Raw genomic sequence first — 17,987 nt, 5'->3', positions numbered from 1 at the left:
CTCCAGAACATCAGCATTCAGTAAACTGCATAATACAAATTTAAAGGACCCATATTTTATGAATTGTAGCTTTAAAAATTTATCATTTTGAAGGGTTTTTGAGGCAGGAATTGCTTGAGAGAAATTTCCTTCAGATTGCTGCCACATGCAATGATTAGGACATGTCATATGTATAACAATTCCAAGTTACAATATTCTGATCCTTTTTGTCTCTTCTCTTTAAGCCTACCATGTTTTGTCTACCGTTGTGTCGTTTTGCTTGTTTTTCTGAAATAAATTCTGTATATTCTCAGGTTTTTAACCTCTAATTCTAAATGGGCCTCCATTGGATTAGATTTGATTTTATAATACACAGGGGAACAAGTCCAAAACCAGGATTTTCTAATGTCTTGTTGAGGAGTGAGTGAACTTTATTATCCCTTTTATTTTTCCTGGTACGGTAGTTTTATCATTATATCTACTTAGAAGGAAAAAAAATTAAAAACAAAATGAGATTAGCATAGAGCAATTTAGTAGCTAATTGTGTGAAACTCAATTATTTTCATGATTTGGACGGTAAAATTGAGAATAATGTATATTCAATTGTGAATGATTAGTGAGGGGGATTAATTTAGCTACCTTCCAAACCCATATCAACTTGTTTTTGAGTACTTCAAAAGGACACTAATAATTTGGTTTTTTGAGAGCCAATAAATTTTAAATGCTTAGAAAGGAAGGAGAATTGATTCTGGGAAATTAATGGATGATGAAATGTTTTTTGGATTTTTAGAGTCCAAATCTTTGCATATTGATTAAAATTTGGTCAAAAGAAGTAATGATGGGCTCTCATGTGCTGGAATCCGCGCACATAACACAAGAAATCAAAAGCCATTCAAACCCATGCATATGCCATGCCTTTACATGTCCTGTTTCTGCTCCAACATGTCCTTTTAAAGGCATAAAAAAAAAAAAAAAAAATCCAAAATCAATAGAAGAAAATGAAAATAAAAGATCTGCTAAAATTGTCACTAATGTGTGATTGGGTCTCAACACATGTCATGGGGTGCCAGGTGGCAATTCGTTCCATATGGGTAATATTTATTTATTTATTTATTTTGTTCCATTAATTATGTTTTTCTTTTTTGGTGAATAATAATTACGTGGCTGTATTTAATGGAATTGGGACAAAAAATAATTCAGATTGAAGATTTTGTCGATAGTCACAGATTGTACTTTTGTTTGGTTTGTAGGATTGTTGTAGTTCGCATTGGATACCTCAGCAGGATATTAACAAAGAAGGGAATCAAAATGGCTCTGAATTCTGAAATACTTGGGTCTCTTTTATATTTCATTGTTTTTTTTTTTTTTTTTTTTTTGGGGTCCATGAGGATGTGTAAATTTATCTGCTTAGCCCACAAGAAAATTTGCCTTCTGTTGTTTACGAAAACAACGAAACACAGGAGCTTAGTAATGTAGGCAGCTCTGTTTCATGTCTCAAGGTCATCCCTATCATATAACATGGTGTGTTACTCTCTTTGAATTTCGAAGGAAAAACACCATTAATATCCATTTTTAACCCAAATCTCGAAAAGAATTAACTTTTTGTGCTTACATCCGGTTTTGTCAAATTCTGTTTTATGACTTTGTCCTGCTTTGCTCATAATCAATCTTTCTTGTACACTTTCATCTGCCTTTTTCTCCTTGCTTTTTTGCATTTTTACTTCTTGTTTGGCAACGTCTGAGTTTTAGGAGGTTTTCGAAACTCACTATTTATTTGTCAATACTTGTTTAACCATTTACTTTGTTAATAATAAGATAACTCCTGCTGTTTAGACAAGATCAATAAATTTTAATAAAGAAAAAATGTAATAAATGACAAACATAAATAAAAATGAATAAATAAAAAGCAAAAACACAAAAACACAACATGGCAAAAACAACAATGTGAAACTCTGCTAAATTTGGGTTCTTTTACTTGTGATTACGGGAAAAAAATAAAAATAAAGGGATAAAGTGTACTTAAAAAATATGGTTCACATGCCCGGGGGCCTATGTACCATAAAATTCACCTTTTTGATGTACAAAATCTATAGGATCTATCTAATTTCCACATGGAACAGAGTGAATATTTGTAAGCACTTCCTAAATTACAAACAACTAGCATTTTTGAGTAAGTTCAAATTCGTATGACTACAAAAAGATATAGATTTTATAAGATCTAACAGAAAATAATGTTGCATATATTGCCGGAATTGTTACCAAAACACCTTGAGAACTATGGTACTGTCAGGTTAACGATCAACATCATTTTTCGGAGATGCTCTTTTCAATAAACTTTTGCAACCACTTCAACTCTGGATTCAAAGCAAATGAAAAAATGATTTGTAAAATCAATGCAAGTATTACACCTGGTATTTGTATTATCTCCTTGATTTTTCATCAGACTGGTATAAACCCCCTGCTACTTCATAAGCTGAATTTGAATCTTTACCAGCAAGTCAAAGAAGAAATCTTAACAAGCTGCATAACCATAAGAATAGGAGGATATATTAAATATTTTAATTGATAATTCGTGAAGTATTATTATTATTTTAATTTTGTGAATTCCTGTTAAGAAAATGTAGTATGCTTGCTCAAGTTCCATACCAGAGTTTCGAAAATGTAGTATGCTTGCTCAAGTTCCATACCAGAGTTTTGAGTTAACTTTCTATGTCAGCTCCTTGGAAATGACATCTGGATGATTGTGCATGTATTTGTGGGGTACTGCAAACCGTCTGGAAAACTGAATATGCTCCTAGTACTTCACAACTCCAGGATTCTGAGCCTTCCCCAAAATGGACTCTATGCCACCACTGCATAAGTCGAAACTTTTTGCCACAGCAAAACCTGCATACATGCCATCGACTGCTGCACTTACAATCCCTCCTGCATAACCTGCTCCTTCACCAACAGGGTGGAGTCCTTTAAGTGATTCGCTCTCATAAGTGTCAATGCTGCGGGGAATCTGGACAGGGGAGCTGGTCCTAGTCTGGAAGCATGAACAATAAGTTGATAACAAAAACTATTCATAGAAGTAACATCTATAAGTAGAATAAACTAATGCTAGTTGTGTCATTCAAGGTCCCAGTAAAATCTTTATCAAGGACAACAAGAAACAAATTTAATTGGCTAACATTACCTCCACTCCATGAAGGAGGGCTTCTTTTGAGATAAATCCTGGTAACTGAAAGTTCCAAATTGGAAAGAAAAGCACAAATTTGTTTACTAATTGTTCACAAACATAATACAAGCCATTGAAGAGTCAATAGTAACCATACTAATAATAATGATAAGAAATAAAAAGAAAGTAAGACCTCTTTGTCAAACATTGAGATTGAATGCTGCAAAGCTTCTGTTAGATGAGTGGGGAACAACTCGTGGAGAGATGCAGCCTTCACTCCTAGCCGGTAACTTGATGGTGGCACAGATATCACTAAACAAAAAAGGCAAGCTTAATTATACCTATATGAAGATCGTTTGCAAAAAAAATTCTGAAATTGCATAATAATCCTACCTGACAATTTGTTATCAAGAAAGTCGGTAACTGTCTGCACAGGCACCACAAAATTCCCCCCACCCATTATAGCAGCTTTTCTTTCAAATTCTCTCTGAAATTGTACATTGTAGGTTTAGATTTTATAGTTCTGTAGTTTGCATAATGCTATTACATAACAACAGGAAATTATGGACATTCCACCAGTGCAAAAAGATTCTTCAATTGGATTATGTGATACGATGGCGGTGGTAGAACAGACAAGGGCATTGAGAATATTTAAGACAAAGGCATTGAGAATACTTAAATTTGTTATGGCCGTATATATTGAGAAGAAAGCCTTCATGGTCAACTCTAAATTCCTTTTATTTCAGTCATAGAAGTTGGCTGGAACAAAGGTGATTCTCAAAATGTAAAAAAGAAAAGCTGAGATAGAAAACGGGAAATTTAAAATTTAAAATACCACACCTGAAATTCAACCCCTGCAAGAGGTCCATGGAAATTCAATGAATGGAAATCCTCAGTTGAGACAGACACAACAATTGCAGCATTTGCCCATTTGGAAGCTCGTCGAGAAAATGACATACCATTGACGCAAATTTCTGATGGATTTGTACTGGTGAGAACAACCTGCATATGGTAAGTTAAATAAATCCAATGTCAGGTGATCCATAGTAATGAAGCATTCTTGCATCCTAACATCAATTATGCTAGTAATATGGTCGGTGATTTTCATAAGACATTTTAAATGCAAGGACAACTTTATTTTTGCTAATGTCACATCAAGGAGGAAGCTCATCAATCTATGGATGATAACTCTACATGTACTATAGTTTGCATGCTTCAGTGCATTGAGAAGCCAATAAAATTGCAATTTGCAATTTCATTTGACATTATCATTAAGAATTATTATTACAATCTGGAAAAAATGCTGCTTATACGAATTCCTAGAAAACGAAAAATGAAAGTACCTGACCACCAGGACACATACAAAAAGAATAGCAACTACGATTCATTGCCCCAACACATGTGTCTCCTTCCTCTCCACCAACATATTTGACAAGTTTGTAGTCTGCTACTGGTACTTTCCCACGTCCACTTCGAACCTCAGTTGCCAGTCCAGAATACTATATATTTTGTATAGAAACAAATTTATTGAATATTCTTTATGATTTAAGATAAACATTGAATAAGAACAAATAAATTATTTATTTATTATTACTTTTTTGGCTTTCTATATGTTATAAATGCCTCATCTACATGGCAAGGTGGCCTTTTTAATTAGACGAACCAAAACACATGATATCAGGCGTAAGGTAAAGATTTGAAAACATGTTTTGGGACCTATAAATGGGTTAACATTGCATAAAAACTGAGTAAAGAATTTCATAAAATGTTGCAACAAAGTTGTAAATTAAAATCAACAACCTTACCCAATAATTAGGAGTCAAGAACACATCATTTATAGTGTTATTGCCATGGGAACTACAAAGGTAAAATGACTTTTTAAGTTTCCTTTTCCTCATCCTCAATTTTCCTTTAGGAGGCGCTTGGTGTTTCCATCATTTTTTCCTATTTTTCCTTTGCATTAAAGTACACTATTATCTTATATCTGGCACATTAAATACAGTCCAACAATGGCAGAAAATAACTTCAGATTTGTAGGAGATGATTGTAAACCACTTCACCAGTAGCATATGCAATCAATTTCCCCCAAAAAAGAAAAAAAAGAAAAAAAAGAAAAAAAAGAAAATGGGCAACCAACCTGTATGCTGTTTATTACTTCTTGAGGGTGCTCAATCCGCAAACCCACCTATTCACCAATGTAAATTCTCATCACATTCATAAACAAGTCACAAGCTCATGCTCCAATACTGGTACAGAGTACTGAATATTCACTAATATAGTTTTTTAAGCCAGCAAACTAAGCTCATGCATCATTTGCAGATCCCTTCTTCCAGTAAACATGATTAACATTATAAAATAATTTTGTCATAATCCTAGTCTATTAGAATAATGTTCCCCTATAATAACTAAATAAAAGTCATGTCCAACTATCAATTAAAACCATCTCCTTCATAACTTCCAACAAAACTGCTGTGACCGTACAGTATCTTAACATCACATCTCCAACAAATGAATGAAGAAAATTAAGGTAGTTCGAGCTATTATGCTCATACAGAAACAACATATTAAATAAGCCCAAGGGTTCCCCGTTTTCTCAATTTAAGTGCTCTACATAGAGGATATATTAAATATTGCTTACACTACTAAGTTCTATGTGTTTTATCTCCCATAATGTGATACACATTAATAGAATTGGAAATTATGTAAGGAATGTTGCAGAATTTGATTATATTGGCTAATGAGTAACCAATGTCAGGATTAGCATATTTATAAATATATACAAAGTATCCTTATCAATCCAAATGAAATGGAAGAGAAGCAACTTACAGAAAAGTCTTTGGGGACCAAGTCCACGTTATGAGAAAGAAGCATTTCATAAATATCACGTGCAGAATGCCCAACAGCTAAAACAACAGCATCATATCCCCATTTCTGGCAATTAGACCGTAGACTGTCGCCTGAATCAGTAACTTTAACACCTACAACATGTGCATCCTCTACAAGGAGATCATCTACCCTCTTCCCAAACTTGATAGTAACCTAAGCAAGTTAAGAAAAGGTACCATGAGGCAAAATTTTGAGATCAAGTAACATGTACCAGACAATATGCATTTGACTGATTAAGCTTGAAACTATAAATGTGACTCACACCCAAATTTTGTAGATGTTGCCGAAAATTGCGAAGTAAAGGAATCAGTTTGTCTGTTCCCAAATGAGGCTTCCCATTTACCATGATTCCTTTCGGAGCTCCAAAGCGCACAAAAGTTTTTAAAACCTAAAAAAGATAATAGCTGTTGATCAACCCATGAAATCTCAAAAACCTAAGATGCAAAAATAGCCGTGAATTGAACATTATAAAGTACTTCTAATCAAGCAACAACAAATAATGGTTGATGTAAGATTGCAGAAACCAGCATGGAAGAGAAACTGAGCAAATATTTGGTTCTATGATTTATTTGTTAATAATATGGAAAGAAATAGCATGAAGGATGGTGACATTACACTCATTCATTTTGTTTTTCTAGGTGTTTGAAAGATATTTTAAGCATCCAGGTGTCATGATTACAGTATGTTGTTTTTCTTACACTTAGCTGCCTGAACTGTTTTACTAGCTTTAAAGCATCAGAAAACCTCACATTATGTTCCTAGTCCTAGTGAAATAAAGGGAACAGAAAAGAAAAACATGGAAAAGGAAAAAAAGGCGTAGTCCTAACCGCCAAAACGCTATCACTGTTTCTTCCAATTCTAGTTAGTAGCTTTCCATCACTCCAGGTACCTGCACCACCCTGCAATGTATAAGTCCTTGATAAATGACTCAATTGTAAATAAATCATGATAGCATAAATGAAAATGAAATTAATAGAACAAAACAGTTGGAAATAATTGTAGATTAGTAGAATAGCAAGACATTTAAATGAAAATGAAATTAATAGAACCAAACAGTTGGAAATAATTGTAGATTAGTAGAATAGCAAGACATTTAAATGAAAATGAAATTAATAGAACAAAACAGTCGGAAATAATTGTAGATTAGTAGAATAGCAAGACATTTACAGACATCCACAGTATTACAGCACCAAATACCAAATTCCCATCATTATATGAAATTGAAAGAGATAATTATAAGGCAACACTTAAAAAACAAATGACAAATAAATTAAGATATCATATGAGACAGACATTTTCAATTAGCAAGCACAAGTTTCTACAATTTCTCAATCAGAAAAGTTTCCAAGTCAACAGTCCGAATAAAAATAAAAATACAGTATGTATTGAAATTTCAATTTTCACCAACATAAATCTGGAATTTGCTGAAAAGTGGTATTTCTTATTATTTCATCAACACATCTCATGTTAGGTACTTTAGGTGGTCATAGGAATGACATACACAAACCCAAATGGTATTTACAACGGAAAATATATCATAAAGTAAGAAAGATGGGAAGTTATGCACCAAGAAGAAGTACCTCTCATGTAATTGCTCAAAATTCCAATAAATTCATTGCATAACTACATATTCCTAAATGCTATAAGTGCACATTTTGTAATGTAACCATCATTACTAGATAGTCTCTTTATACAAATTTAATAAAGAAGAAAATATAGTTTCTTTATACAAATGTTATAAAGAAGAAAATAAGGGTGATATTCATTAGAAAAAAAAATCAAAAGACAGCAACTAAATTTCACATGTCCACCTAAGTGCATTAAAAAATTAACAGAATATAAACAATTATAAGAAATGTAATAATTAATTTCGTCAGAATATCAGCAGCCATGCCATGTCCCTGGTAACAGGCATCTAGTAACAAAATGAGTCTATTTGGATCAATAGCCAAAAACATCAAGGAATTCAAGATCATGAAATTCAAAATAGAGAATGAATGGCAAATTAAATTAATTGAGGTACTTAAAAAACGTTCTACTATAGCAAAAAGTGGTTCAAGTTAAAAGTATAACCTCCCCAAAGCAAAAGTTGCTTTCTGTTTGTAACATCCTTTGTACAACCAAAGCTCCAATATCACGTCCCCTCTGTTCGACAGGCTGACCTCTTTCTATTAAGGTAACATTTGCACCAAGTTCTGCAAGAACTAGGGAAGCGAAAAGCCCTGATGGTCCACTACCCACAACTGCAATTTTTGGTTTTGTAGCTGTTTGATACATGTTGGATCTCCCTGATGGAGAGTAAATTTTATGCCCGCTTTCACTTCGAATTGTATCTTCAGGGATCTTTTTACAGTCATGTACTAGGTTGATCAAATCTTCAGATATTTTTCTGTGAGGCATATGTTCCACCAATCCAACTCTAGGCTCCAACATAGATATGAAATCCTCAGTACGAGCCTCTAGACTTACAAGCTTCTCGACATCCATGTCCACTATGTACACGAATTTGGGCTCCTTTATTTTCTAAAAAAATGAAAATAATAATAAATAAATAAATAAAAGAAGAACAATAAAGCACATGAGTTGCTCAAACCAAAAACTCCAAGACTAACTTTGTTTAACAACTCAAGGGCTAGATTTTTTTTTTTTTCCAAACAAACATTGAGAATAAAAGGTAAAGCAACCCATGTAATTATTTCAACACAAAGAATACATGTCAAGAGTTAGATTTCAACATTTAAATGTTATATATATATATATATATATATGTTTATATTCAGCAATTCATGGACAAAGGGTGAAAATCATTCCACACAGAAAAACTTATAGTCCAAAATAGGCATATAGTTACCAAAATTGACTGATATAAATATAAAGTTTACTCCTGGATAACTTAATTTTATTTTAAATAAAGGAAGCTTTCTTTTTGCATTTACACCGAATGATAATATTTCCCAAACAAATTAGATACTTTTACAATTCTTTCTAAACAGACCTTCCTTGCATCGAAAGATTTCCGAACAACTGTGAATGCTTCTGATGGCAACATCTCTGCAACCTGGAATTAAGGAAGAAAAGGTTTAATGAGATAACCATAGAACAACTCTTTATGATTGCTTTTACCACTTATTGATATAAAATAAAGTAAAAAGTAATCCTAAAAGAACAACTATTCTTAAACACTCTAAAATGTGGGGGAAGCTAAAAGATAAGGCCATATGGGAATTTTGGATGTAAAACTTTCAATACGAGGTTTCCATTGAAAAACTCCACTTAGCTGATGTAAGAGAAAACTATTTCACCCTCAAATATTTTCTACTTAACCATTTTGTTTGCAGCTTATTCTTCGCATCCAAAGAGACATGCTATACTGGTATATAAGAAATAGCACCTAAACTGTTATGAAGATTGGGAACATCTTTTTTCCCGCCAAAAACATTTTGCTCAACATTTTGAATTTAACGGTCATTAATCAGTACCAACACTAATATTTCACATCTAGGCCAAGTTTTGACATGATTTTTATATCTTAATCGATACGAGTCTTCCCATTTCCCATTCCCAAGAATCAAAACCCACTATCAAAACAACATTTCCCGAAAGAAAAAAAAAGCATTTTCTTTTTCCATTTTCTTTCTCCATTTTCTCATGAACCAATAAAAAATAACGAAAGCCCAAATTACCGGAAACTCAAGCACTTTAGCAATCGCTTCAAGCAAGCCATCGGAGACGCCGAGAAAGTCTTTTCCAGGGTCCTTATCCACCGTAACACCAAGCTTAGACAGCCTCCAAATGCCCTGGAACTTGTTCCTGGTCTTAACTTCAGCTAAAGTTTCCTTGTGTTTCAATTTGATCTTCTTCTTCTCGGATGGGTACCTCTGCTTGCCGCTCCTCTTAGCACTGAACACTCGGAATGTTTGGGGACAATGATAACGGAGTCCAACGCCGGAACAGGGAAGCCTAGGGTTAGGGTTAGGAGGCCGAACACAGAAAAGCTTACAAGGAAGGAGAGACATAGTTTTGGCAGACAGTGAGAGAGAAATGAAGGGAAAGCCTTTTGGAGTAGGAACTTGAAGATAACACAGAGGAAAAAAACGACAAGTCGGATATCCAAATAAGGTTAACCCTATTCCGATTTTGTCCTTTCAGCACGAAGTGAACGACAAGTCGTGTTTACAACGTTTTCCTTCGCCTGACATCCCCACGCGCCTACCAAACGATACCAACCAAGAGAGACTGCAACTGCGATCTATACGTTGGAAGTTGAAGGGGTAAAAATGCTGCCTACTTCGTCTTCCTTCGTACAAACAAACAGCTCCAAATTAGGGCTTATACGTAGTCATGGGCAACACATCGTCCATGCTGACTCAGTACGACATTGAAGAAGTCGAAGAGCACTGCAACCATGCCTGTAAGCTTACATCCGCATTTTCGCAAGACCCGATTTCCTTCATATCTGGTTTTGATTCGGCTCCATTTTTTGGGGTTTTCTGTGTGCTTTCTCTATGTTTGTAGTTTCGCAGCAGGAGATTGTTTCGCTGTACCAGAGATTCTGTCAGCTCGATCGCAGTGGCGGAGGTTTCATCTCCGCCGATGAATTCTTGTCCGTACCTGAATTCGCCGTCAATCCCCTCTCTCAGGTCCTCAATCTCTATCTCTCTCTCTCTCTCTCTCTCTCTCTCAATTAATATTGAAAACCTAGAGTTTTTATATCAATGCATGTGTATAGATTTATGATTTCAATTGGTTTAATCCATTTTTCTTTTCTTTTTGCAAACGTAAGAAGAAACAAAGTGATATATTTTCATGAATGTATGATCTTGTAATGAGTTTGCTGTATCAAATTATGGGGGAAAATACTGAGTTCAAGGTACGGACATTATTTGGAACGCATTGCCTGAATGGGAAGAGACTGAGGGGGAGCCTTCAGGATTTATTAACAACGTTGTCCAAGTTGGTGTGTGGTTATCACAATTAAGTTTGGAGAGTTGTTGAAGTGGATAAGTGAGAGCCGCTATTTTTATAGGTTTTTACTGACCAAATTGTCTTTAGGATATAAAACTTGGAAGTATTTAACATATATGTGATTTTATGGCCAAGAAACGATATTGATAGCAAAATACAAATTAATACCTTTTTTCGGTGACATTTTAACCAATATAATTGCATTGGTTTGTTTGAGTGTACACATGAGTTACATTGGCGGAGAATCTAAGTTTTTTAGTCCTTATAAGATATATGAAATACTACTGTCACTTTGGATCTAGCTTTTTTCTCATTCAACCTCACTTAGGACAAGTGGGCGGCAGATTTTGTATCCCTGGAAAATACAGATTTATGACCTATAACATATATGGTTTAAGTCTGCATCTAGTGGTTGTATATGTCAAACATCTATATATGTTGTGTGCACTTTGGTTACTGGTATATTATGTGGTATTATTCATCTTTCAGAGATTGCTGAGGATGTTGGACGGATTGAATTTTAAAGAATTTGTAGCATTCTTGTCAGCATTCAGTTCTCGAGCAAGCTTGCAGCAGAAAATTGAATGTAATCACTCTTAATGATTTATTATTATATATTAAATGTTACAAGCTTAGTAGTTTTCTCTTTCTGAATTATAGTTCTGGGTGGTCATTTCTTTTGTAGTTATTTTCAAGGTATATGATACAGACTGCAATGGGAAAGTTACAGCCGGTGACCTGCTGAACATTTTGCGCGATTTGACAGGACAATTCATATCCGAGCAACAGAGGGAGGTTCGTTACTTTCAGAAATTTTTCTTGCTATTTCGTTCCTTTATGCCCTCTTTTGAATAGAAAAAGAATGAGAGCACAGGATATTCAATTTTTGAATTTTAAGCATCCGTGATTCTAGATGAAGGGAATGGATGTTAGGTATAACTGCGAGGAGATTCTTTTTGTTTGGGAGAAGAAACCTTGGGTCTTTTCAATAATAGAGTTGCTTAGATCTGCACATGCTTTTGCTTCAACAATTTCCATAACTAGAGAATGACTTTCATAAGCAATTAATACATTCCTGATCAGTTCCGCTAGAATGCATTAAGTTAGCTATTTTAGTACTTTGTTTGAACTTGACTATCTTTTGGGTGTTCTCATGCTGGGATTTCCAGCTTTTTATTTTTTTATTGTTTTTAAAAGACTTTCCTCTTTTAGGTATTGTACTATGAAAGGATGTAAAGTAGGGAATCTTGCTGTATCATTAGTATTGCTGTATCATTAGTATTAAGTGTCTTCAATAATTGTTAAGTGTCTTCAATAATTGTACTATAGGATTAATATGTGTAGCAAAAGGAATGATATTTAAATTATACATGTGTCCTTGTAATAGCATACCTATATAAGGGAATCCCCTAAGTTTGTAAAGGCAGAATTGACTGTATCTCTCATCTATTAATATAAATCTTTAGTATTTCCCTCTTTCCAAAATTGGTATCAGAGCCTTCCATTTCCAAAACTCTTTTTCTATCCTTAACCTATTTTCAACCTAGTAATTCAAAGTATGTTCTCTGGCTGCTGCATAGACTGATCTTCCATATCTGAAAAGAATACTAGGTAGTCATAGACATTTGATTTGGTCCTCTGGGTTATTTTAGAGCTTTAAAATAGGATCAGGAATTAGAGCAGAAATAAGGGCAATAGCCATTATTTGTGTTATGTAAGACCCTAAAATTCCTCCTCTAATTTTCCTATAAATCCTTACCTTTTATAAATTCTTCTTTAGGTATTAAGGCCATGGCTGAAATAATGATCACTAGTAACCAAATACCATATACCTAAGCCCATGATAACTGTATAGACAATTTCTATTATGAAGCTCAATGGTAAAAAACGCATCCTTCTATTTCTTCTTCAAATCCTCCCTCTTTGGCACTTTATCCACTTAATCCTTATCAATATTATAAATTCCTATCAAGCAATTACTAAAGACAATTATTCCTCCACGAATTTCTAAAATAGCTGCAAATCTACGAATCCTCTGAAGTAGCTGTTCAAACATGAATACTTCCAATCATGAAACATACTTGCCTCTTTTTACTGAAGAAGAAGTTAAGAGTTATAGAGACCAAGGATATGGAGCGCTACATATTAGAAGCTCTTGAAGGAATAATTGTTTTAAAAAAACTGTTTGGTAGGAGATAATCTATAACATTGATAAGGTTTAAATAGATAGAGAGCTAAAGAGTCTAAGGGATATTTTGAAGAAGAAATAGAAGGATGCATTTCTGACCATTGGGCTTCATAATAAAAATTGTCTATATGGTTATCATGGGTTTGGATATTTGGTATTTGGTTACTAACAGTAGTTATTTCAGCCATGGCCTTAATACCTCAAGAAATATTTGTAAAACACAAGGATTTATAGGAAATTAGAAGAGGAATTTTAGGGTCTTACAGTGCCAAAATATAACACAACAGCTATTGCCCTTATTTTTGCTCTAATTGCCGATTCTATTTCAAAGCTCTAAAATAACCAAGAAACCAAGCCCGATGTCTATGAATACATAGTATTCTTTTCTGATGTGTAAGATCATTTAATGTGCAACCACAGAGCATACTTTGAATTACTAGGTTGAGGATAGGTTAAGGATCGAAAAAGGGTTTTGTAAATGGAAGGCTCTGATACCAACTTTTGAAGGAGGGAAATACTAAAGATTTATATTAATAGATGGGAGATTCGACTCTGCCTTTACAAACTTAGAGGATTCCCTCATACAGGCAAGAGTTCTACTGTTACAAAGACGTGTATAATTTAAATATCATTCCTTTTACTAGACACATATTATTCCTATAGTACAATTGTTGAAGACACCTAATATAACTGATATAGTAAGGTTCCCTACTTTATAACCTTTCATGGTAAAATACCTAAAAGAAGGTTCCCAAATGATTACGAAACATCTCTCCAACTTAGATGTTTTTTCTTTTGTCAAAACATCTCTCGCACTTAAATGATACATAAAAACAGGTACTTATCCAACTTTATAGGATTTGCATTGACTTTGAAAATACTGTGAAGCTGATTCATGGGAGAGAACCAGCACAAGCAGTTTTAAGAATGTTTTCTTTGTAAATTGATTGCCTTCGTATAAGTAACTTGTTAAAGACTCATGGTTTTTTATTTTTATTTATTTTTATTTATTTTTTTGGTTTTAATCGATATTGCAAGTTATCATTAAATTTTAGTGCATTTAGGCATAATACTTTGAAAACTTAGTTTTTCTTTGATGTGGGGTGGTGTTATGAAACATGACACATTGGGATTAATCAGATTGTTGTTTATATTATCAGTGAAGGAAATTAAGATTTTAATTTGTAAATATCTCCTTGAACTTTTGTTCAAGCCATGTTGTCCATACAACCATGAATCGGTGATTAGAAAGCCCAACTTCAACTTTGCTTCCAACATAATTTTACAAATTTTACTGTTGTAGGACCATTAATTACAAAGATTGAATGAGATTTGCTTCTAATTTAATGCCTTTTTTGTTTTTGTTTGCATTTGGTGTTTTGTTTTTGTACAGCAAGTATTGACTCGTGTCCTTGAGGAATCAGGCTATGCAAAGGATGCCTCATTAACCATATCTGACTTCATGAAGGTACACCATGTATATCTGTGATTATTCAATTGCAGCATTATGACTTATGTTTTTCACATGATCCATGGATGTGTTAATAGAATTATCATTTTCAAGAATACTAAAAGTAAAAGGCCAAAAGCAAATAGCCTTGTTGCAAAGTGTCCTAGATTACATCTTTATACCTGTGGGAGTCCAAGTCCAACTAAAATTTCAATACCGTTTTTCCTATTCTCTTTGATTTGTGATGTACAGATTGGGGATTAGGGGTCCTTAAAACTTATTGGATAGGCATTTCATTATCTAGTTTTCTTCACAAGGGTGCATCCAGTTTTAGTGATACATCTGAAAGTCGGCTAATATGGTTTGATATCAGAAGAAGCTAGAGTCCATTTTCCTATTTAGTTGGCCATTTCTTAATCATCTATTACAATATGTAGAATATCACCGTAAATTTATTGGATGTAGGCATGTTATTATCTTTATTTTAATCACAGGGATCCATCCAGTTTATAAGTGATACATCTGAAAGTTAGATGATATAGTTTGACATCAGAAGTCCATTTTCCTATTTAGTTGGCCTTTTCTTAATCATCTATTACAATATATAGAGTATCACTGTAAATTATAAAGCCTCGTTTTCAGGTACTTTCAAGTCTTTTTGAAGTTCCTGAGTTCTAGTTCTTGCAACACAGTCAATTTTAATTAAGAGCTGTGCCGTCAGTCTTTTGGGTGTTGAAAAGTTGTCATTTCACCATCTCCAACTTTACCGTACCTGTATCTTAATCAGCTTAAGCAATTATGTTTTTGTACTTTCACCTTTTTCCAATCTCACTAGCAAGTATATTTGCGACGAACTTGGCCATCAAGCCATTTTCCATTTCCTATGTAGTATCGTCATGTTATCATCCAATTTCAACATGCTTGAACGCAATGGAAATAAGTTTTAACTGTTTTATAATTCTGTATTCTAAATTATGTGGAAAAACAATTCTGTCATGCCTGCAAGCCATCTTCGATTTGAAAAGGAATACTTATAAAATCTACTCTTCGTTATTGCAGATACTTGGAAACTCTGATATGAAGATGGAGGTTGAGGTTCCAGTGGATTAAAATGAAGCAAACAAATGTCTGAGCTGCAATTCTTATGAACATCGAGTGCACAACTGGATCATATATTTTCGTGTTTAAACATTGCAGAGTTCTGCTTATTCATTGTAAATCAACGTCATAATCACCAGATGTAACTTGTAACTAATAAATTATGAGACTCAAGAATAAAGTTTACTGTGCTAGATGAAAAAGAAACCATTAGCGGAAGGATCCGCTTGCCTAGTCATGTGTGTTTGAGGACAACTATTGAGGTTTCATTTGGTTGTTGATAGCATCTATCACAAACCTTGATTTCGTATATCATTGAACGAAACTCGTATAAAATGGTGTTGAGATTGGATGTTTTCTTTAGAATTTATTCAGGGAGGTTATGTATCCTCAAAAAATACATGCATTCTCAAAAAAATACATATAATTTTTTATTTTTTTATTTTATATTTTATATACGTATATCCATTGAAAATATGCATCATTTTGAATAAATTTGGCTTTGATGAGATAATTTATATATGTATATATACATTGTACAAATTGATTATTAATAATGAGGCTTTTTTGAAATTAAAAATTTCTCTGCGCTTCTCCAGAAGCAGGTCCATGCTTGACGTATCAGATTGATTTGCATGTTCCTCCTAGGTGCTATGCTCATACGTTTCACTTTACTGTGTTATGTCTCTATGTGTTGGAAAAGCTTGAAGTTACTAAAACCAATTAATTGGAGACAAGTAGCAAAATGCTATAGTGAGCCTTTTTCCGTGACACTGATATTAAAAACCATGTCATCATCATTAAGCTGTCCATTCTCATTTTCTTTGATGAGAAATAAAGTCTCTTGTTTATTTTATGTCACTTCAGAATTGTTGTTTTGGCCCCTCTGCATGCTTTGTCATCTATCAGATTATCTCGAAGTGCCTCATCCGCAAATTTTTTTCCTCTCAACTTTTTTCGTTTCTTTGTTGAATTATGATTTCTACCCCACCCAAAATGACATTTTACCATTATGGAATGCAACTTGATGCGATTGTTAATATTTTATTATTATTATTATTTTTTTGCATATTTGGGCAACCAGAATTTTGTAGAGTAGCCACCGCTTTCAAAACCTGTGTATGGTTGGACTTTTGTACATAATTAACATTCAGACTTACTATCATAGCTTCAAACGAAAGGTTCTCAACAAAATAGAAATTATTTTTGCACAAATTGAAATGGCCATTGGCTTATGTCAATTTTGTTTTAATATTATATATACGCGATAGCAGTTAAAAACGTCATGGCCACTATATGTTATTATTATTTGGGTATTACCAAAATATCTTTTAATTTGCTTAGGGATATGTTCCTCCCTTGCACAACATTTTGGATTTATCTAACTTAATAATGCTAAACAACTTAGGAATTAGGAATGTTCAATTAAAAAGTGTCAAATATATACATGCAAATTTAATTTAATAAAAGAAAATCGATTCACTTTCACACATGCACATTTAAAAATTGAGATTTGAATATTAATAAGTTTAATATTACCTTAAATAATCTCATACCATTAATTCAAATAGTATAAGGCTTCAACCTAATGTCTATGATATTATCATGAAGTATATATATTTTTTTAAAGCAAACAAATAAAAATAAAAATAAAAATTGATTCATATTACCAAAACAGTTTTAAAGTGTTTATTTCTTGTAACCAAATATAGCTAAATTAAAAAATAAGAGTTTGGATCCTGCTAAACTAAGCCCAAAAACCATGCTTAATCCGCAACACGACACCCATGTTCTGCTAAATGAATTACAATGTTATGCATTTGACATTTGTCAAAAAATAAAATAAAATTAAAAAAAAAAAAAGATTACACATAAGAGGATGGGTTTAATAAAAATTGAGCATGTTTCAACCGTGAACAAGGTTGACATAAGATGCTCATAGATTATAATGCAGTCGGGCCATGTTGATGCCAAATTAATTACTTTGATTATATATATATATATATATTTATATATTGATGATGATGACCGGAGAGCGTGTATGTCCCCTAACATCATTGAGTGAATTTCATTTTATATAATATAATTAGGTCGGTGAAAGATAGAACCCTCCAGCACACACCACTGGGGCCACTATTTGGAGCCGTTGGCATGACTATTAACGACCTTTTGAAATTTTAAAACAGGAAAAAAGAACAAGGTGGAAGAACTAAAAGTAGGTCCCACTCTGTAATTGACAAAAAAGTATATTCATTTATTTA

At 33.4% G+C, this 17,987-nt stretch overlaps 2 protein-coding genes across 4 annotated transcripts; one reads left to right on the top strand and one right to left on the bottom strand.

The window, feature by feature from the left end:
- Positions 1-1,907: 1,907 nt before the first annotated feature.
- On the bottom strand, positions 1,908-10,181 carry LOC107408091 (uncharacterized). Of its 3 annotated transcripts, none has more exons than XM_060819604.1 (14): positions 9,709-10,181; positions 9,021-9,083; positions 8,099-8,548; positions 6,853-6,924; positions 6,288-6,413; positions 5,966-6,178; positions 5,277-5,324; positions 4,483-4,638; positions 3,980-4,141; positions 3,533-3,626; positions 3,333-3,451; positions 3,158-3,202; positions 2,626-3,007; positions 1,908-2,499 (listed from the first exon to the last, which is right to left on the bottom strand). In XM_060819604.1, exons 1-13 carry the CDS (start codon positions 10,039-10,041, stop codon positions 2,774-2,776), a joined length of 2,115 nt encoding a protein of 704 aa, XP_060675587.1. In that variant the 5' UTR covers positions 10,042-10,181; the 3' UTR covers positions 1,908-2,499; positions 2,626-2,773. The 3 variants fall into 3 exon arrangements, with proteins under 3 accessions (XP_060675587.1, XP_060675584.1, XP_060675589.1); XM_060819601.1 differs by having other exon boundaries at positions 2,667-3,007; XM_060819606.1 differs by lacking the exon at positions 3,158-3,202 and having other exon boundaries at positions 2,667-3,007.
- Positions 10,182-10,230: 49 nt separating this feature from the next.
- On the top strand, positions 10,231-16,092 carry LOC107408090 (uncharacterized). The gene is made up of 6 exons (XM_016015452.4): positions 10,231-10,436; positions 10,541-10,665; positions 11,480-11,576; positions 11,676-11,785; positions 14,572-14,646; positions 15,688-16,092. Exons 1-6 carry the CDS (start codon positions 10,367-10,369, stop codon positions 15,736-15,738), a joined length of 528 nt encoding a protein of 175 aa, XP_015870938.3. The 5' UTR covers positions 10,231-10,366; the 3' UTR covers positions 15,739-16,092.
- The last annotated feature ends 1,895 nt before the right edge of the window (positions 16,093-17,987 follow it).

The sequence above is a fragment of the Ziziphus jujuba genome, chromosome 1, assembly GCF_031755915.1.
Source record: "Ziziphus jujuba cultivar Dongzao chromosome 1, ASM3175591v1".
Lineage (NCBI taxonomy): Eukaryota > Viridiplantae > Streptophyta > Magnoliopsida > Rosales > Rhamnaceae > Ziziphus > Ziziphus jujuba.
This window is presented reverse-complemented; position numbering and strand designations above follow the sequence as displayed.